We start from the raw sequence: 21,723 nt of genomic DNA on the forward strand, positions 1-21,723 counted from the left end.
ATGGAGAAGACAGACACGCTGTACATGGCAGACATGAAGATCCCTGAGCACTGCTGGGGACCACTTAGTGGGGAGCCGGAGACGCTGCTAACTTCCTTGATGCCTACAGCTCAAGAGAACTGGTTCATCTACAAGTGGGCTTTGTCCTCTTGGAAACACATCTGCATCCAGACTGCTATAACTCATTACTATTTCCACATTAAACATGCGATTCGCCTGGTCCTGCGTGTCCTTGTCTGTAGCTCGGGGCAGGCTGAATGTCCAGGGGCTGCAAAGCTGCTTTCCTCATTCACTCGTGCCTGGTTCCCACGCAGCCAGGTCAACGGCCCCCAACACTGCACTCTCTATATCATGAAACACAGCATCTCTAAGGCCAGGAAAGTGTTGCACAATCATAACTCCCCCTTGAAAGGCTAAAAAGCCGATTTTAGACTTAGGTTTACCTCCGTCACTACTAAGAACAAGCAAAGTACAATGAGCTAAGCTATGGAAAGTGCCCAGACCCACTTACATACAGCGCTGTATACATTCCAAGCATGCTCATGGTTATTCTTATCAATGTTGCTAACAAACAGAGCTATGCAGACATATGTCTAAGAACATTACCATAAGACTTCAAACGCTAAGCCTCAGAAGGAGATGTCAGAGGGCAACGTGAGAAGGAGCTGAGGGAAAGGAAGCAGCTGTCACCTCTTTGGAGAGGCCATTTCAGGCCACCCCACTAAAAGAAGTCCCTCCAGACATGCCTCTGCAGCCCCCAGGGAATCGATACTTGCCGGATGGAATTATTTCCCTGAAATAAACAGACAGGCAAAGGTCACTACAACTGGGGCCTAGAAAGAAAACAAGCCAGCTGCCGAGTTACGGGCAAGCCTATGATGCAACAGGGCAAAAGGTCCCGGCCCAGGCCCTGTGAGATGGCTTGGACAACCAGGTCCCTATGGAGAAAGCACACAGGGGCAAAGATATGGGAGGCTCATTCTGCTCGGAGCGAGGCCCCAGTGTGACCAGGCCTGGGGACATCTTCAGGAGTGCAGACCCCAGAGCTTCCGTGACACAACTGGTTCTCTCCACTCTAGCAGGGCACAATGACCTGGGGTCACATTCGCTCAGGCAGTCCTTGTCAAGCTGTGCTATATGCCTTGTGCACTAAACAGGGCTGGCACACAGTAGGCCTACAGGAATATTCTCTGGATGAATTAAGTATGCTCCTTAGTTACAGAGATGTCGGCAGACAGCGATCCAGAAGTGGACATTGTAGCGAGCTATGTTCACATGGGTTACTTCTCTAAACACACTTCGTAAATGCACCTGAACTTGTCTTTAAGCAACTGGAAAAGAGGCACATCAGGCATTCTGGAGAGTTTGCGTAAGTGGAGAGGCTGTGAGTGGTGGTATCACAGCAGGTCAGGATTCAGATCCACTTACAAGCCTTGTAAGTGTGAACAAGAGCATCACTTTCCTGCCCTCAGCTTGTCCGTTTGTCCAATAGGAGTGACGTGGGGTCCCCGTGAGAATGAATGCAGATCAGCGGTTTCACACGACTGGGGTGTCTCTGACACGCCATGGCCCTCATGTCGTTGTTGCTATAATCACATTATAGAAGGGTAACAAGAAAAGAGATCACAAGCTTCTACCCCAAGACAAGAACCAAAGGTCTCTGCATGAATTGCGTGTTATAAAACAGACAGCAGACACCAGTGTGGTGTGTGGTGTGTCCCCAGACAACACTGGACTGTCCAAAGCTGTTACTTGAAGTGCCAGCTGTAGTGGGTTCCCTTCCTTTCATTCCCCGGAGCATCCTGGCTAACTTGCAGATGCTCCTTCATGCCCCAGAGACTACCCCAATCCTGCTCACCAGACTCTTGGCGGCAGGGGTGGGGGGTGGGGGTGTCAAGGACAGTCTATGAACGGTCACAGCTGCACCCTGTAGTCTGGCTTGTCCCTCCGAATTTAAATCATTGGATTACATAAGCACCCTAACTAGAGGAGCCTCATCCCTGCATCCCCAGAGGCTCACATGGTGCCTGACACACAGGACATGATCAAAAACACCAGGTAACCCAGTCAGTGGCAGCCCTGGAAGTATTTCATTTTGGGAAGGTTTCATGCATACACCAAACAATGCTGACACAGACATGTCCTCATTCATCTTAAAGCTCATTAAGTATATGCTATTTCCCAGGCTCTCATCTAGACATGGGGGGGGGGGGGACAGCAAATCCCTGGAAGAGGTGCTTGTGAGGCAGTAAGTACCGGGAGCTGTGGGGAGGAGGTGTACCTGTCCCTACCTCATTAAACTCGGCAGAGAGAGCATTAAATTCCGCCAGACTGCTGTGCACTATCCAATTGATCTGCCGTGCACTATCCAGTGGAAGACTCCAAGCACACAGGACTACTAGCCACTTAAAATGCGGCTTGTGCAATCAAGAAACTGAACCTTTCATTTAATTTCATGGTAATTAATTTTAATAACCACAGGTGTCCCTATTTGAAAGTGCTGGTCTGGGGCAGATGAGCGATAAAAACGAGAGGAAAAAAGACAGGCAGCACACACTGTGAGCAAGGGGCGTCCAGAGCACCACATGCCATCCAGCGCGTCTCACCCAATTACCGGATGGCCTAATGTTCCCGGGCTCAGAGATCACTGGACAGACTCGGGTGCGAGGCACTGTGCCCAGCTGGAAGTGGCAGGCAGGCCAGCCCTGCCGGGACTGAAGCTGAGGACTCGCCACCACCGTCAGCCGCAGCTGACAGGGATCTCTCTCCCCCATCACTCCACTGGTGGCCACTTTGTCCCTGGCAAGCACATCCCACTGGGTCCAGGACACTGGGCAGATTTTAGGAGATTTCTTCACATTATGCATAAGCACAAATACAAGTCTCTTAAATTCCTCCAGAAAACTGGTGGCCGGTCCAAACATTTCATAAAATTAGAGCTCATCGTGGGGCTGAAAGGAATGTCAGACGGCGCTGTCCCCAGAGAAATGCTAAATATTTGTTATATTTTTTCCTTCGTGAGCTGTTTTAAGAAACAATTGCTTTTTCTACTTGAAGCAAGAGGGAAGGGCTGTTTTTTTTTTTTAATTGTGTTTTTGTTTTGTTTCATTCGTGGTTTGCGGATGGCATCACCAGATGAAGCAGAAGTCCCGCCTAACGCGCTCGTCCTCTGTAGCAGTGGCAACAAACCCCAGCTTTTCCGCTACCTCTTGATTTATAAAAACAGCGGTTTTCAAAATAAATAAAAGTAATTTTTTAAAACTTTCGAAAATAGCATTTTCCTGGAAAATGGGGCTTGCACAGCCTAATTCTTTTCTTCTGAGGCCTCACTTAACTCCAGAACATTTATATCCCGGGATTTTCCCCCAGGGCTGGGGATTGAACCTGGGCTTTGCACATGCTAGGCACGTGATCCACCACTGAGCTGCAACCCTAGCCTTTTCTTATACTTTTTATTTTGAAACAAGCTCTCCCCGAATTGCCCAGGTAGGCCTGGAATTTAAAATCCTCCTGCCTCACAGTCTCTCAACTGGCTAGGATTATAGGCCAGGGCTACCAGGCCTGGCTTTGAGATTTCATTAGCAAAACAGATATTGCAATCACTCATGCACTCGGGTCACCCGTATTTCTCAGCCACACAGAAAAAACAGAAAATGAGGCACTGAGAGGCCCTGTAAGTGGGGCGTGTCTTACGGTGGAGGAGGACCAGCAGAGGACGCTCCGGCTCCTGCTGCTTTGATGTAATATGCAAACAAGATATAAGACCCACAAACATGCAGCCCCTGAAAAGGGCTGGACAGTAAGGCCCACGGAAGCAGAAACCCCACAGAAGCAGAAACCTGTCCGTCCGTCCGTCCTTTCATCATCATTGTACCACTGCAGCTGGGGGCCGTGTGTGTCTGATACTGCAGGTCCTTCACAAATGCAGCCAGTACACACACACACCCCACAAACTCATGATGGCTTCAACTTAGAGTTCCAGATCTGATTTGGGAAAGTCATTGGTCACGCCCTCTAAGTCTCCACACCCTTGTCTGCAAGATGACCATCATAATCACACCGGCTCAAAAGCAAGAAAGCCAAATCAGGTACCAAGGGCTGGGGATGTTGCTCAGTGGCAGAGAGCTAGCCAAGCCGCCACAGGCCTGGGTCCCATCCCCAGCAACCTGCCCCTACCACACATATACTCAAAGGAAAAGAAGAAAGAAGGGAGGGAGGGAGGAAAGGGCGGGAGGGAGGGAGAAAAGGATGGAAGGGGGAGGGAAGGAGAAAGGCAGTCTGTGTGCCTGGCACAGGCTTGTCGCTCAATAAAGTTTCCTGCCCTGCAGAATTCCTCCCTCTGCCCTGGACCTGTCCACATATCCAAACAATGGGTACCACTCAATGAGAGGTCTACTCAAGCCCTCTCCCTCCCCAGCTTGCCTGCTCAGCCCCGAGTTCGCCACTGCATTCTCCATTACTAGCACTCCATCTCTATTCCTAAGACGCCAAGTGGGGGTGTCCACTCAGAGTGGGAGCTTCACTTAGGGTGAGCACATCCATCATGCTGGGCTCCGAACTCCCCAGACACACCAACTGCCCTTAGCCTCTTCTGCCCACCACCCGGCAGCTGAAGACCGTTTATTTACTTCAAGGCTGTAAGAAGCACAGGAGGGAATTTTGCTGCTCAGAGGCCCCCTGCAAGCTTCTGTTTTCACCACCACTGAAGAAGCCAAGGATGCACAAGGGATACTGCGCAGGAAATGATGAGACTCAGAGCGATTAAATTTAAAAACAAAGTGGGGGAGGGAAACAGTCTTCTTAAGTGGACTAGCAAGGAGAAATCGGGATCTAGGAATGGCAAGGGTCAGGTACACATTCTAGAATCAAGGGTGAGCTATTTGGGGCCTATCTTGCCCCCCACTTACTCCTTCCCAGTGCCCAGCAGAGCAACACAAAAGGCTCCACAAACATGCTAATAAACGTCTTTAACCTGTTACCTGAGGCAGACTTGCCACAAGAAAAAAATGACAGACACTTCTGGTCCTTCTCTGGAATAGCAGCAGCAGCTCACTATTTAGAGCTCAGATGGACATGGGTTGTTTCTCTCCCCCACATCCTAGTCATTAACTGGTGTGGCCCTGGATCTAAGCTCCCTTTGTGGCCAAGTGGGGACAGTGGCAACACCTCTCTCGGGATCCTTCTGAGGGTGTGGTCATGCTTGCTGCAGGCCGCAGGAATACATCATAAGAACTCAATTGGTTATGGCAAAGTCACTACCTGGAGGGATCAGGGATTTCCTCTGGAGGAAGCCAAATTCCAAGGAGTTTTTGGTGCTATTTGGCTTGTTATATATCAGCTGTCTTCTGTTATGAAAATCATGTGTGCCTTCATAGTTTTCCCAATTGACTTTTCCCTAAGAAGGGCCAACAGTGAGGACCGATCACTCTCTGGACATACTCATTCCAGGTATCTTGAGAACAGCCTCAGGAAAGGCTTTCTCTGGAATCAGATATCTCCCTTAGCCATTTTCAAGGACTAACAGTGATATGCTAACCGGTCGTTAGCACTCAGTTGACCTCCTCTTTTACCACTCCCATTTTGGGTTGTTAAAGAAAGCCTGGTGGTCACTGCCGCAGGAAAAATTCTTACCTGCCTTTATGACCCTGGAGAATTCAAGCCTGGTGACCTTGCTCGACCAGGGGCTTGATATAACTGGATTCTTGGGAGACTTAGGTAGAACGTGGAGAGTGGAGGCAGGAGAAGAGAAAAGAGAATGGAAGAACTAGATGGGTAAGAGCTTGAGAGGAACAAACTGAGATGGGGAAGAACTAGATTGAAGGGCTAGAAGAGAGTACTAGAGGAACGAGATGGAAGAGCCAGATGGGAAAGAACAAGATGAGGAAAAACAGATGAGAGAAGAGGAGATGGGAGAGCATATGGTATGGGAAAGAACCAGATGGATGAGAACCTAGAAGGGGCAGAACTAAGATGAAGAAATTAAGATAGAACCTAGAGGGGACAACAGATAAATATAAAGAGATATTGGGCAAGAAAGGAGCTAAAAATGAGAGCAGAGTATAAGCTTGTAGAGAGAAAACTGGCAGAATAATAAAATGTATGGACTAAGGAATTTTGTGTACATAGATTCATTTCTTTTCTTCAAAGATTATCAGCTGGTTGTAGATTCTTCCCGGACCCTGGGAGGGGACTATCAAGGCTGGATCCCCATAGTCTCCAGTACACGCTGGTCAGGCACTTGGCACAGGGCCTGACCAACCAGAAATGGTCAGCAGTGACTGATGCCATCCATTCACCTCAAAGGGTGAAACAGCAGCAAACCCATCAGTGGAATCTTCAAGATGGCCAGAAACACCCTTTTTCCCAGAGCATCTGGGCAGCTCACCTGCTTTCCTACGTGCCTCCGGAAACCAAGGAGCCAAGCTCTCCCGGAACACCAAATGTCCCCCACCCCAAACCACTGGCCAAGCCCCTGGAGAACACAGTGTCTACCTATCCAAATGCAAAGCCAAGGGCAGCACAGCCACCAGCCTCGAGTCTCACCAGCTCAAACCAAAGACCCCCTTGAACTCTAAGAATGCAAACAGGAGTGACGTTCTTTCCAGGCACCTTAGCGGAATATGAGCATGCTCCCTCAACACCCCAAATAATCACAGTTCATGCTCATGGGTTGGGCACCGTTCTCCGCAAACGTTCCATCATGAAATCTTACATCATCAGAGCTGAGCCCTACTGCGGCCATCTCATCACACTGAGGGACAGACGTTCTCCAGATCTCACTCTAGACCCACTAAGAAAGCCGGGACCGCTGTGAGGCAGAAGCAGAGGCAGGGCGGAGACACAGAACTGAGCTACTTTTCCGTCCCCCATCAAGCAGAGCTCCTGTCCAGCCACAGGTCATGAAGTCCACACGTTACCAACCACATCCATGAAATAAATCCTAGAGCTGCTTCTCCTCCCAAGAGCAGTAGGGGCTAGAGGTCATTCTGTCTCCAACCCTCAATTTACAGGTGAAGCGAAGGCTCTGAGCACTAGAGTATCTACCTACTTGTGATAAATTGTGTGCTGGCAGGCAAAGGTGTGGAGGCCACCGGGACCTTATCTTCCACCCCCTGAAAGCATCCCCCCAAGAACACCACCAGCCAGCAGCTCTCCCTCAGAACTCTATTCCCACCTCATAGGTGCAGGAAGTGCATCCTGACCCTCTGCAGGTTACAAAGAGCATTTCTTGTTCACAAATGAGACCATCTGCTTTCCTGTCACCACCCTGAGAAGACTGGGACCAAGCTGGTCCCAAGGCACAGCACAATGACAGCCGGTAAGGACACACGCTAGTTTGCCGCAGTCGAAGGCCTCTTCCAGAGGATCCAGGTTTGATTCTCATCACCCACAGGAAGGCTCACAAGTATCTGTAACACTAGTTCCAGGGGGTTCAACGCCCTCTCCTGGCATCTTCTGGCACTGCACCCACATGGTACACAGATATACATGCATGCGAACACCCACATGCATAAAATTTAAAAAATAATAAATCTTTAAAAAACAGTTTTTAAAGGTCCCTGTGTCACACTAATGGTCAAAGCCTGGTTGGCACAGGCAGGTTGGGAAAGAGGATCACTGAAGGCACTCAGTTCTTTTCTAAACTGCCATCCAAAGGGATGGAAGTTGTGCCACTGAGTCCAGGAAAGGACATCATAAAACCCACCACAGCTTCCTCTCAATGCCTTCCTGATCGAACGCTCAGTGTGACTAATGAAAGCAAATGGAGTGGAATTTTTTCTCGTGCTGAAAGGGCAGATCATGATGGCATTTTTTCCAGACACGCACTAACTCCACCGTCCAGCCAGTTCACAGTTCCTAAAGTGTTTAATTTACAACCTGGGGAGAGTGTTTTGGAAACTTCCAAGATGCCTTCTAGCCTGCGCACTCTGCAGAGTTGCTCAGCTGGGCTGCTCAGACGGGAGGCAGAGGGCTGGAGCCTCCAGAAGAAGCCTGACGGACAAGGAGCGGCCAGGCAAGGAAGGTGCCGAGGTCCCCAGGAGTGAGGAGCCGATGCTGAGGAAGCAGGCTGTGGATGGTTCCGCCTCCTCCTCTCGCCAACCACACAGAAGCATCATGGAGATCCATGCTGCAGTCCAGGCTGGTCCAGTCTGTGCACAGTGGTGAGAAAAGCAGCGACAAAGCCCCCAGGGGAACTTCCTGTTGCCTCTGGCCTTCCGGGACTTTCCCATCTCAGGACATTGATACACTTCCTGTGGCAGTTGTCCATTCATTCATTCATTCAGAGTACCTACCATGCACACAACACCAGTGAGACAGAGCCTGGGTCTTCCCTAGTGGCTGATGGACATGAGGGGCTGCACACACAAAAATCCAACCTCCATGCTGGGAGGAAACCAAAGCTGAGCTGGGACAGAGGAACAAGGAAGGAATCTTGACGGCCATGGCAAATGTAAACACAGAACTGAGTCCCTGTAAACCCTAAGGAGGATTTTAACAGAGAAAGCCAAGCCAAGGTCCTCAGGTTCTCCACAGTACCCAGAGGTGTGCAGCACCGTACCCAGCTCAACCCACTTTTGACAGAAAGCATCAATCCAGACCTTATCAGTAATAAAATTACTAGCTAGTGTGTCTAAGGCCCTAGGTGCAGCAGGTTCTGCATCAGAAGCTTCCAAATCCTACTTCTAATGTTGAGTCTAAGTAATACGGTACTGGGAGATGCTTTTGCTAACCTCGAAAACATGCAGCTCTCCCGGGAGCCTGCAGCTACTGAGAAGCAAGTGGGATGTGATCCTCAGTCTGTCTACTACACTGCTGGCATTTCTTACACAACCAACCCCTTGATTTTATACTCTGGTTATTTCAGATGAATTACCTGCTATATTCTAAATTCTAGGTATCTCGATAGCATGAGACACCACAGTCTCCTCTGAAATGTCCCCACAGTGTTGGGCCCATTTTCAGCACACGTGAAACACTCCAGGTAACTGCTAAGTGGGAAGGAAGAAAGGTACATGAGTCCTGTGTCAGCCAGAGCAGGGCAGCCTGCCAGCTGGGAAGAGCAGAGAAAAGCTACAGCTACCACCTGGGCTTGCCAAGCAGGATGTGCATGCCCTGTGGGCACAAGGCCAGACAAGTGAACAGAAGACGTCTTTTAGACTAGCAATGACCCTGGCCACATGGATGGCGGTTACCACACCAGGCAGTAGACTTAGCTACATCATCTCATTGAATCCTCTCAACAAGCCACCAGATAAGATCCATCATAGCCTCCTGATAAGAGAGAGAAAAGCAGAAGCTAAAATAGAGTAACCTACCCAAGGTCACCTTGCTGTCAGGACTGGGATGAGATATGGATACAGAGAGTCTATCTCCAAGATGTGTGTGCGTGTGTGTGTGCATGTGTGTGTGTGCGTGCATGCGTGTGTGCGCGCGTGTGTCCCAAGGCAAGCAGGGTGCCGCCTTCCACTTCTTACACAAAATGGGAGTCTCGTGGGACTGCAGGTTTGACATCTTGGAGGGCTGACAGACAGACCATGGCCTTCCTGGTCATCACCACTCCCTGCTCCAAAGTCTCACATTTTTCAAATAACAGTTTTCTTGAAATATGATCCACATGTCCTTCAGTCCACTCACTTTAAAGTACACAAGTCGGGGGTTTTAGTCTGTTCTCAGAGTTGTGCAATCATCATCACAACTGCAAAATATGTCCATGGCCCCCCAAATAAACACACCGGTTAGCAGCCACTTCCCACTTACTGCCAGCTCTACCATCAGCACTGACAATTCCCAACCTTCCGGTCTCTACGGTCTGGCTGACGTGGGACATTTCACAGACACAGAATCTCGGTGGTCTCTCACAGCCAGCTTCTTCCACTTAGTGCCACGTCTTCAAGGTGGCTCTGGCTGCAGCATGTAGCGAGTCCTTTGTTTCTTTTCATTGCTGAATAACATTCCACAAGTTCTCAATAAATAAAATTATGCAAAGGATCACAAGAATATTCCAAGTAAAGTGAACACACCATATTTCATGCAGCCATTCATAGGGAGGTGAACATTTGTACGCCTTCCACTTAGCCGTTCCAAGTCTTTGTGAACACGTTTCTATGAGGACATGTGTTTATATTTCTCCTGGGTAGACCTAGGAGTGAAATTGCCCAGCCTCAGTTTTTACATACAGTTAAAAGCTTACTGAAGAATCTCGCCATGAAGCCAACATCTGGCTGCTCCTGGGCTGTTTCCAGGGAATTTTATCAATTTCGCCAGACTCCACTCACGGGTGGGTCATCTGGCCCAGCCCCTCCCCTCCTGGGGCCTGGGATCTTCTCACAGTGACACTTGCCAATGTCGTCTGGACCCGCACAGTGATAAATGCATTCTGCTTTAAAGTGGATACTTCACAAATCATAACTTACAGATGCTCCAAGACTTTCATGTGGGAAAGATGAATGAGATTTCTGCTGTCTGACTCTGGAGCCACTGAGGACAGGAAGCCACAGCCAGGAACCCGACAAGCCCTGGATCTACGGCTCTCCCTGACGAATGCATGAGCAAATGTAACAGCAAAGGAATTCGTGCAGGGAAGGGTCTGCCTGTCTTTGCAGACATCGCTCTGCTCATCCATTCATCTACAGTCTTGTGTTTCCTTGCCAACTAATGTAAATGTTCCTCGGGGTCATGGAGGATAAGCTTCAGTTGCTACACCTCTCCGCTATTCCCTAGCTAGATTTATCCATCTCAGCTCCATCCCGCAAGTCTTGGTTGGGGGTCTATTTCATGCTTAGCCCTCAGCGAGACATCTCTGGTGGGCGGCCGTGTGTGAGATGGGTTCAAGGCGGTTAGACAGGGTGTAACACAGACAAGGAGCCTCAGCTGACCTGCTTATCTCCTGCCACATGCTAAGAGGAAGGAGATTAAGAAATCCTGGCACACTGTAGGTGCTTTTTTCACTACAGGCTAAGAAAGCGAACTTGTTCACCATGGAAGCCCCCCAGCCCCAGCCTCACCCCCAGGCATTCAGGACCAGGCTCTTTGAGGAACAAAGAATGCAGTGTGTGTCCAAGTGAAGAGCCCCTTGGTTGGTCTGAGTCATTAACATGTGCTTTGGGTCCAAGAAACAACACCTTGGCATCCCTGGCCCATCTCTCTCCCAAGACGCTTCCAACTCTTAATCTTTTCACACCTCAACTCTTAGGAAACCATCCCTGCTCCAGGCCAGCACCCCAAACCTCCAAGCACAGAACCCCTCTATGACCTGCATCCAGCTCTGCTGACTTCCAAGAGTCTCTGGGGCAAACACTGGCCTTGCTACTGAATGTGACCCTGTAGAAGCTGGATAACCTCACTAGGCCTCAGCTCCTTCTGGAAAACGGGACGATAAGATGTTTAGGGAAGTTCAATCTGTTAGTATGTACCTGGCACACCCCCAACACTAGAGAAGTATTAACTGCTACTATTATCAACTATCCCAGCCCCCATCTACCTGATCAGTCTTGCATCCCACCACACCCCAGCATAAATCTGACATCACCCGTCCCTGTGATGTCCCCAGGTCCCAAGCTTCTGAAACCCAGATGCAAGGACAGCTTCAGCGATACTTGGCCTCCCCTCTCCTTGGCTGGTAGGCTAGAACAGCACAGGGGTGTCTGCAGACTGTCTGCTTCTGTTCACTCGTTACCAGCCATGCCTTCCGTTGTCAACAAATTCCAGTGCTTTCTGAGGTCATGGACAGCAACCCCTGGTCCCCACCCCTCCGTGATAGTCCTCTGCTCTGTGAATTGCCCCCGTGCCATCCTGGAAGCTTTGGTTGCCATGACCCTGCCTCTCTATTCACTTCCTAAACTACAGCAAGAGCCCATCTCAAAAAAGAAGCTGCCGCAGCTGACCACTGGCAAAATGGTCACCACTGGCAAAGTGGCATGTCCAGAGTCACCGCTGCGTGATGTAAGGAAGGCTCCTGATTCCTCTAACAGCAATGCATTTCCAAACAGACAGACCTATGAGACACTGTCCAGCTGTGACCCTCAGCTCATTACACACCAACGTGTTATTTTCTCCATCTATAAAATGGGTCCAACTAGAGTTTAACACCTCAGAGAGGGTTTAATGAGGGACATGTGTGCAAAGTTCTAGGCTCAGCATGACATACCTCATCTCAAAACATCAGCTGGGGTGGCTGGGAAACGGCTCAGTTGGTGTATTACTTGTGCAAGCAAGAGGACCTGAGTTTAACCCACATAAAAATGCTGGCTATGGTCATACTGGAAATCCCAGCACAGGGGAGGTGGGGACAGGCGAGTCCCTGGGGCTTGCTGGCCAGCCAGTCCACGGCCATACCAATGAGAGACATTCTCAAAGAGAAAGGGACAGCACCGAAGGATGACACCCAAGGTTTTCCTTTGGTCTCCACATGTTCACCCACATGAACATGTAGACCACATATACACAGGGACAGACTAACACACACATATATACACACCCTTACATATTCTGTCCCTCTCTCTCTCTCTCACACACACACACACACACACACACACACACACCACATATATTCTCTATCGCACACTCTTACATAGTCTCTCTCACACACACACACACATATTCTCTCACTCACACGCACTCTTAAATAGTTTCTCTCATACACACACTTACATATTTTCTCTCTCACACACATTCTTCTGGTTGTAACAGCAGGAACAGGTGTGTCTCACACACACACACACTCACACTCTCAAACAAACTCACTCTTTTTTTTTTTTTTTTTTTTGGTTTTTTTTTTTTTTTTCGAGACAGGGTTTCTCTGTAGCTTAGCGCCTTTCCTGGAACTCACTCTGAAGCCCAGGCTGGCCTTGAACTCACAGAGATCAGCCTGCCTCTGCCTCCCAAGTGCTGGGATTAAAGGTGTGCACCACCACCGCCTGGCACAAACTCACACTCTTACATTCTCCCTCTCTCCTCTCTCCTCTCTCCTCTCTCCTCTCTCTCTCTCCTCTCTCCTCTCTCTCTCTCTCTCTCTCTCTCTCTCTCTCTCTCTCTCTTTCTCCTTCTCTCTCTCTCTCCTTCTCTCTCTCTCTCTACTTCTCTCTCTCTCTCTCTCTCTCTCTCTCTCACACACAATTTTCTGCTTGCAACAGCAGGAACAGGTGTTTCTGCTCAGGATCAAACTCGTATTAATGAACTAAGCTCCATCAAGCTGGTGCTGGTCACCCCCTGAAATGATGACACCTCCATAAAGTGTGACACCAGCCTGGGAACTGTTCCCTCCCTGTAGGCTCCATGGGCTTATTCATGCCTGGCTCCACATTTAACATGGTGAGTGTGCGCGGCAGACAGTATGAAATCTCAGTCACACCATCTAACAGAACTCATTCAATATCTGCAGATGCATCTCACATCTGCTGCTAGAGATGAGCTCTTAAAGAATGAGGACCACGTCGTTAAACAAAGGACAGACAGACATCTCTGATCAAGAATCAGGTTTCTTCACCCAAGCTAGTCACCTAACATCTCTGTGAGAGGTTGGGCTGACATCGGCCGAGAGCTCTGGTTCTCTGGAAACTGGACTTGAGCCTTACATCTAACACAGCACCTCAGCCACTGTGCACGTGACGCTCGTGCATCACCAAGTCTGGCAGGCCAGCTTGTTCGCTCAGCTCTCAGATCTACAGTTTGCCATCACTGGGCTGCAGGAACTGCTTTTGGCAAGAGCTTATGCTTGTAAGATTCACTTTGGTCAAATGGCCCCAGAAACTGTGTGTTTGGGTTCTATTTTTGTTCTGTTGTGTTGTGCAGTGATCGTTTTAGCAATGCTTTGTGTGCCCTGAAGGTCCAAGGAATTGGCTCCCAAAAAGTGCATCCTGTAGGATGACCCAGAAGTTCATCCAAACAAAGGTTGTGTAATAAATGGGGCCCAAACTCAACACTGTAGAAACACATTCAGATCCTATCTGAATCTGGTCGACTGTCTTGCCTCCCTATGCCTGCACCTCCCTAATTAATCTAATTACCCTGGCAAAGTGAGTAGCTCCCTTGCCCCCCCCCCCCAAGATCCAAGGCTAATTGGCCGTTGCAACCTCTCTCTCTGATGGCCTTAAAATATAGAGGCAATCATAAATGAGAATAAGACATAAAACCCACCAGGAAGGGACACTAGAACATTTCATTTTTTTCCCCTTTGAGACTACCCAGTTTATCTTCTGCAACTCTCAAAAGTCTAAGAAGTTGGTCTTGTCAGCATCCAACTTCCCAGCTGAGGAAACTGGATTTCACAGTTAAATAGCTTCCCGAAAGCTCCAGTGCCAGTAAGGGATCGGTCAAGAGTCTGAGTGGCGGCCAGAGCCTTTATGTAAGGCTGACCCAACGTTAGGCTCGTCATCTCAAGCCACTGTGAGTTCCTGCCTTATAGACAAGCTTAAGCTGTGGCTGTGAGACCACATTTGGGGATGACAAGGAAAGAGCTGGACCACGCAGAGGGCTGAACCAGCTGGCTGCAAGCTCCTCAGTCTGTCACAATGCTGTGCCGAGTTGTGTCTCACCCAGAAGGCCTTTCCAGGTAAGAAGTTCTAAGCTACAAGAAATGACTCTCCTCTGTGAACAGGACCCCTACGTTGGGCAGGAATGCTGACTCCCCAAGCATTTCTGACTGGTTGACTCACATTAATACCCAGCACCTGATTTACATCAATAGAACAGGCGAACATCACTGCTCCCGCTGAGAGGTGCCCTCCAAGGGACTGGATCAAAAGCATCCACCGTAGCCAGCAGAATTAAGCCTGCTCCTGAGCTTCCTCCTCAACGGGAGCTTGGAAGCGAGTTGCGTGTGCCACACCAATCTCATGAAATTTTTTGCTGCTCTTGACATTGAGTCACCAGGCACTGAACAGGCAAGCACGATGCCGACCAATATTTTTGTTGTTGTTGCTTCTCTTATTTTCTATGCAGCCAGACATGGGGAATTTCCACCTGACAGTTCCAGTTTCTCACTTGAGCTCTCCTGCCATCTGTGAACAGCGCACTCAGCGGGGGAGGATGCTGGACTTCTCTCCTCCAAACTGTCAGTTTCCTATCTGTTCAGGGCAAGCTGTTCACCAGAGAATCTTGCTAGCACTCCACTTAGCCACCAAGGAGAAAACAGCCCACGAGAAGTGAAGCAGTCTGAGAACTGTCAGTTCCTGGGCCTGTATCTACTGCCAGCTCCAAAATCTTTACATAATTTTTTAATGAAACAAGAGATTTCGCTGCAATTAATAGGACAATGGGAGGTGAACTAGACAATAACAGCCGGCTGGTCTCGTAGAGGAGAACGAGGCTCCGCCGTTCTCCGGGCGCCCCCTAGTGGCCACGAGGCCAAACCCTGGCAGAATGTTCAGTTTTGTGCAAATAAAGAGCCAGACACCCACCGAAAGAGGAAGGCAGGCGCCTGCCTACCAACGCAAGTCTAACCCAGCCTGGGGCTCAGACAGCAAGAAGAACGCCTGACTGAAAGCCACAATGGAGCTCGGCAGGCAAGCGCATGCCACAAAGACTCAGTGCCGCTGGGCTGACTCCTGAGCACTTGGGTGCCCAGAGAGACGCAGCTGCCACTCAACCCCTCACATTCGCACATCTTCAACCTGCGCCCCAAACTACGTCTGGTTTTCATTATCCAGCTTTCCAACTCCTCAGCACGATTCTCCAGCAGCTTTAAAGACAACAAGGGCAAGGAGCTACTCTTCGTTTTCTGCTTATTCAACACCCAGCCTGGGGAATATCAACTCAGAAGAGATGCATGAATGAAGCGTGCCTCTCAGGCTCTTCCTTCATCAGAGAACACCTTTGCAACCACTGCAGCCTGTGAAGCAAAGGACACCTGCGCAACGGCTTTGCAACTTGCCGCAGAATTCATGTACGGCAGTGCAGTTTATTAAGAACACAATTCCCGATCCCCAATTCATTGATAACAGACTTTTTAAGTGATAATGTTGTGTCAACCTGGGGGGAGGGGTACCTAGCTGGCCACATATTTGAAAATTAAAAGGGTAAACCTTGCTGACGGCCATCATTTTCCACAGATCTATCTCTGTACAACTATAAAACAACACCCAAATGCTACCTGACAGCTCACTTGCCTCCCTTGTAGCCACTGGTTAGGTTTATAAGCATCAGTGGGGCCCTAAATAAACCCCAAGTGCACACAAGCAGTCTCCTAGTTAGTTTCTGACTCTGGCCCTGCATCGATGGAAACACATCTGATACACTTTAAAATTAAAGTACCATGTTCATTTCTGCCACACACCACAAAAAAACCTTTCTGCAGCCTTCTGTCCCTCTGAACCCCACTCTAGCCACAAGCAGTGTGGATTCCAAGGGCCTGTTCTGAATGACAACAAACCAAAGCTGGGACCAGAGGGGCAGCTAGCCAGACCCTTGAACGGGACCTGGAAGGCAAGCGAGCCTGCAGCCAGTCAGACCTGTGTCTAAATGGCCACCCGTGCCCTGGCCATGTCGGTCCTGCCAGAGGCCGGAATGCAAACTGTCAGTAGCAGCTTTTGGTTTTTCCAGGCAGAAGTCTGTCGTCCTGTGCAGCAGCAGCAGCAGCAGCAGCAGCAGCAGCAGGGTGGTCAAGCTCAGTGTAAGAAGCAGAGAAGGGGGACTGTGGGTAGATGGGAAAAAGTGAGAGGGGTCGGGAGCAGCTATGGGACACAAGACCTGAGAGTCCAGCCTCGTGACTAAGGATGAGGGTCTTTTTGGAGATGTACAAATAAGGAACTCTTGGGCAAGGTCTGAAGGTGTGTCTGCGGGGGAGACCCCATGTTCCCAAAGCTGCAAAATGTTTGCGAATCCTAAACAACTACTTTGCCAGCTGAGACTAAAGGGGGAGCCCCAAAATATGTGCAGACAGGATGTAACAAGTGTTTCCAGAGATATACACCTGAGTCATAGGAGCCGAAAGGAAAGTGAGGAGTCTGACTGGGGGGCTACTGCTGAGACCTCTGTTGGTGGAGAAAGCCCGGGTTGTGTGGTGTGCCCAGACCCCACTCGTACCGCCGCGGAGCTAGCAGGTACCACCCAGGGGGTTCCCCTACTCACCACTCGACCTGAAAACCTCTCGGTGGCTCTCTTGACTTTGCCGTAGGTACCTTTGCCCAGGGTCTCCTGCAGCTCATAGCGATGCTTCAAGTTGTGCTTGTGGTGATGTCGCTTCACCCCGTGCGGCTTCTTGGGCTCCGCTGGGGCTGCAGTCGCCCCGGCCGCCGCCTCCCGCAGAGAGCCCTGCGGCCCCGGCTCCACATCAGGGCCATCCCCTGCCGCAGGCACTGCGGCCCCTTCCATGTCCGAGCGCGGGGCGAGCCGGGCTAGAGAGGGCAGGACCCGGCACAGGGGCTCAGAGTGGTCCCCGCTGAGGGAAACCAGGGTGCGTTCAAGGTCGCCCCCGCAGCATTGCTGAGACAACCGGACCTGGCTCGGGCTGCCGCTGGGTCACTAGCGGCGGCGGAGACTGCACATCTGGCGCCCCGGGCGCGCACGCTCGGCGCACCGCCCCCCCGGCCGGCCGCCGCAATCTGCCGAGCGTCCGGCGAGGTGGCGGCGGTGTCAGGGGAGGCGGTGGTGTTCGCGAGAGGAGGGGAGAGGGTGGCTCCGCGCGCCGGGAGGGGAGTGTTATGTGGGGCGCCGCGCCCCCCGCCCCCGCGCCAGGAGGACGCGCAGACGGGGCGGGGCGGGAGGGGAGCGCGGGGCGGGCGCCCGGGTGTCCCCACCTCCGCGTCGGGCCACCGCGCAGGGAGGGGGCGGGGTGCGTGTCGCCGTTTCACCCTTTGTGCGGCGCGGCGCAGGCCCGGGCGGCGGCCAGGGGCGCTTTGTCCTCACCGGGCGGGGACGGACGGTCCCGGGTGGGGTGGGGTGGGGAGGGGTCCTCAGTGCGCTCGTCCCCTCCCCGGGCGTCCCGCACTCACCCTCCGCAGCCACTGCCGGCGATCTGCCGCTGGCTTGGGCCCATCGGCCCCGGATAAAGCTCGCGGGGCCCGGAGGCCGCAGAGGCGACTACGCACGGAGCCCGGGTGGCCCAGGCGTGCGCGCGGTGGCCCGGGACTGCATCCTCCCCGGGCCATCCTTCATGTTTGTTATGGTGTCGCGGCGGCCACCAGGCCCGCGAGAGCTGGGGGAGGCCGGGGAAAGGAGGCCCGGCGGTGTTGGGTTACCGGCGGTGAGTCACGGTCCCCTCCCGCTGCCGAGGCCCTGCAGGCCCCCAACTCCGGCCCGGCCAGGGCAGCGCCCTCCTTGGGCAACCGCAGAACCAGGAAAGTCCCCGGGAGGGATGCTTCGGGACCCCGCACCGGGCTTTCTCGGGGAGAAAGGCGGAGTCAGGACCGAAGGGAGGCTCGAAGGAGGAACCCGGGCCTTCTCCCGGGCGCCGGTCTCCCCGTGAGGTCCCGGACAACCTCCAAAGAGGGGAGGAGAGGGGCCTGGATGGAGCTGGGTTCCCTGAGCTGCCCAGCACCAGTGGGAAGGCCCCTTTCCGAGATGGACAAACCATGGCTCCGGGTGGACTAGGGCCTGGGCCTGCTGAGCAATTCCTTGCCCAAGCCAGAGGCCATTTGCAGGCTTCTTGACCCCCACAGGTGATGGGAATTTTCCGTTGACTTAAAAGGGTCGGACCTCACCCCACCAGGTGAGGGTCAAGCAGGAAGGCCTCCCAGCTGCGTCTAGGCTGAGGGAGGAAAAATAAGACAGGCCTTAGGAAATTTTTTTAAGTAATTGCATGTAAATGGCAATGTTCCAGACTAGGGTCAGAAGAGCGAACAGGGAAGAGCGACTGGTGTGTCCCGCAAGTTGCCTGACCGCTCTGGCGCTTCCTCTGCACTCTGGGGTTCCGCCCGCCCTCCGCATTCCTTCTGTCTTCACTCCTGTCCACTTATCACCTCACACTGGACTCCGGCAACAGACTGCCTGCGCGAGAACCCCTCCCTGCTGCCAGAGTCATGGCCTGAAACACCTCAGGACTCAGATCGCCCCCCCCCCGCCCCCGCTCCGCTCTGCACTTGATAATCTTATCTCCAAACTTCATTGACTTATTTCACTGACGCCTGAAACCCCTCTGCCAGCCGCTGCCTCCCTTTAAAGCACCCAACAAACGGCAAAGGCCATGTTTATTCTGATCTATTCATTCCACCAGCCCTTACAGAATCCCCCTGCCTTCGTCCTGAAGCTGTATGATGCTTTTTCAAACAGTCCGTAGACGTGCATGTAGAATGTGAGACAAGTTAGTGGCGTGCAGGTAGAGTCCTGGGGTCCCCGTTGAATTGGCTGGGTGAGTTTGGTCAAATGACTTAACCTTGTGAACCTTCTTCAGTTTGCTCTTGTTAAAATATGTGTCACTGGGTCTGGTTGATTTTAGTTTTGGTTTGGTTTGGTTTTCAGGAAAACAGATTGTGTCTGTATTGGTAATTAAACTGACAAGTGTTCTGGTCTCTTCTGTCCCCCCCAGGATGTGGTAGGAAACTCTTACCCGACTCTCTCAAGGTACCATGTGGCCATATAGCTTGCATAGGTTGATAGAATCCGAGCAAAAATGATCACTCCTCTACCTGGAAGCTTTGACAGCAAACTGCCTTGTGCTCTCCTCACCTTGACAAGCAGTGCAGAGAAGGGGTGAGCTGAGACCCTGGACAGCGAACAGAAGAGTCCCAGGACGCCTGAGCTGGCAAGGCAGTGTGAGCAAAGCCTCCCGCTGTCACAGCCGTGAGATGGTGTGTGTTGTTACAGGAGCAGAGCCTGTTCTGAGAGCATCTCTCAAGTGTAAGGGCTTCGTCCCACCTGCTGAATGGCCAGAACCTGCCACATGCTGGGAACCGTTTCACAACTACCAATGCTGTGGAAGGTAGCTGCTGTAATCTGTTTTCCTTGGGTCAATCATATCAGAAAGGTTTAAAACTTTGCCTAACATTACTCAGCTTGTACTGAGTAACAGCAGCCCTCCCTGCCCCTGGCCTACAGGAGCCAGGCTACCTCCTATAAGTGGGAAGGAGGTAAACCCAACCACAGTGTGCGGCAGGCACACAGTCGTGTCCAAGCACTGGCAGCTCCTGCCAAGCCTGGATTCCTGTAGCATTGATCAGTGTGGGTTTTTTTATTACATGTACCTGTCCTGTATATGTATATATGCATGTGCGTATACATATGTGGAGGAAAGAGGAGAGCTTTCAGAAGTCAGCTCTTTCCTTCCACCGTGGCACCCAGGGACCAGACTCTGATCATCAGACTTGATGGCAAGTGCCTTTATCTGCTGAGCCATGGCCAGCCCATGTGTGGTTTATTTTACACAGGACATCTCCTCTAACCGGCCCAGGCTCCTTGGTTCAGAGTTTGAGTTCTAGAGTCAAACTAACCGGGTTCAGATCCTGTCCCGACATTCACGGTGACTGTCTGGAACCGTTATTTCCTGTGTCACTGCCAGTTGTAACAGTATGTCCCACACAGTTGGTGTGGGTCTTAAAGGATAGGATACATACTCAGTAGATGATGGCTATTACTGTCACGCTCGTATTTCTTTCAAGTTCCCGCCAGAGTTCTGAGGAATTATCAGCAGTTTGATCATACTGCTTGTCAGCTTCTGGTTCTGTGCTGGATACTAGACAGACGTTGTAACATCTGTACTCACAACTTAGAGTAGCCTAAGATTCATCACGGGGCCTTTCTTACACTTGCTGTTTTCAAAGCAACTTAAAGTGTGTATGTTTGCTTTCTTGAGAAAGCTTTGTTCAGAAAACACAATAATACCGACTCTTGTTTATCCCGTGTATGTGTCTGTGTCGTGTGTGTGTGTGTGTGTGTGTCTGTGTGTGTCTGTGTGTGTGTGTGTCTGTGTTTGTGTATGTGTCTGTGTGTGTGTGTGTCTGTGTGTGTGTCTGTGTGTGTGTGTGTCTGTGTCTGTGTGTCTGTCTGTGTCTGTGTGTGTGTCTGTGTGTGTGTGTGTCTGTATGTGTATGTGTCTGTCTGTGTCTGTGTGCGTGTGTGTGTCTGTGTGTGTGTGTGTGTCTCTGTGTGTGTGTCTGTGTGTCTGTGTGTGTCTGTCTGTCTGTGTATGTGTATGTGTCTGTGTCTGTGTGTGTGTGTGGTATTAGGATCCCCGTTTCACTGTTGGGAGAAATGTCAACAAAGGTTGACTACATTGTGTGCTATCAAACAGTAACAGTGTAAGTCAGGATTTGAATCCACTCATCTAAGGCTCCAAGCTGCCTGTGGTACAACTCGCATGAGTTGCTATTATTGGTCTATACTGATAGATGAGGTTTGACACATTACCTAAGATTATGACATTCCTAACTTGGATCTGTGAGCTGATGGACAGCTGACTGGGAAATAGCCACTTGAGAACATGCTTATTCTTCACTATGGCCGAAGAAGTCTGTCAACCAGAAATTCATACTCCTCCTTCCTAGGCCTTTCTGCCTGGGGTGTGTGGTGTGGTGTGTGTGTGTGTGTGTGTCCCATTCAAACCATATCCATGTGATATACATATGATGGTTTGAGTAAACTGAACTGTTACCTATGGATTTCCATGTTTGGACACTTGTTTCTCATTGGGTAGTGCTGTTTTGGGAGGTTGTAGAACACTTGTTTCTCATTGGGTAGTGCTGTTTTGGGAGGTTGTAGAACACTTGTTTCTCATTGGGTAGTGCTGTTTTGGGAGGTTGTAGAACACTTGTTTCTCATTGGGTAGTGCTGTTTTGGGAGGATGTAGAATCT

The 21,723-nt window shown here is 50.9% G+C and overlaps 2 protein-coding genes across 2 annotated transcripts in view; one reads left to right on the plus strand and one right to left on the minus strand.

Moving 5' to 3' along the window:
- Nuak1 (NUAK family kinase 1) overlaps positions 1 to 17,641 on the minus strand; it is a 67,693-nt gene extending 50,052 nt beyond the window's left edge. The window contains exon 1 of the mRNA XM_028883620.2: positions 17,068 to 17,641. Coding sequence (XP_028739453.1) covers positions 17,068 to 17,310 — 243 coding nt within the window. The 5' untranslated portion in view covers positions 17,311 to 17,641. The remainder of the gene's footprint in view (positions 1 to 17,067) is intronic.
- Positions 17,309 to 19,427, plus strand: LOC114702986 (translation initiation factor IF-2-like). Its single transcript, XM_037211924.1, has 3 exons — positions 17,309 to 17,392; positions 17,465 to 18,181; positions 18,758 to 19,427. Exons 1-3 carry the CDS (start codon positions 17,309 to 17,311, stop codon positions 19,043 to 19,045), a joined length of 1,089 nt encoding a protein of 362 aa, XP_037067819.1. The 3' UTR covers positions 19,046 to 19,427.
- Positions 19,428 to 21,723: the final 2,296 nt, after the last annotated feature.

This window comes from Peromyscus leucopus, chromosome 18 (genome assembly GCF_004664715.2).
Source record: "Peromyscus leucopus breed LL Stock chromosome 18, UCI_PerLeu_2.1, whole genome shotgun sequence".
Classification (NCBI taxonomy): Eukaryota; Metazoa; Chordata; class Mammalia; order Rodentia; family Cricetidae; genus Peromyscus; species Peromyscus leucopus.

Coding starts and splice junctions, on each gene's coding strand:
- LOC114702986 (XM_037211924.1), top strand. CDS start 17,309: ATGTCCGAGCGCGGGGCGAGCCGGGCTAGAGAGGGCAGGACCCGGCAC. Junction 17,393..17,464: donor CCCCGCTGAGGGAAACCAGG/GTGCGTTCAAGG, acceptor CTGGGTCACTAG/CGGCGGCGGAGACTGCACAT. Junction 18,182..18,757: donor GCGGTGTTGGGTTACCGGCG/GTGAGTCACGGT, acceptor GCAATGTTCCAG/ACTAGGGTCAGAAGAGCGAA.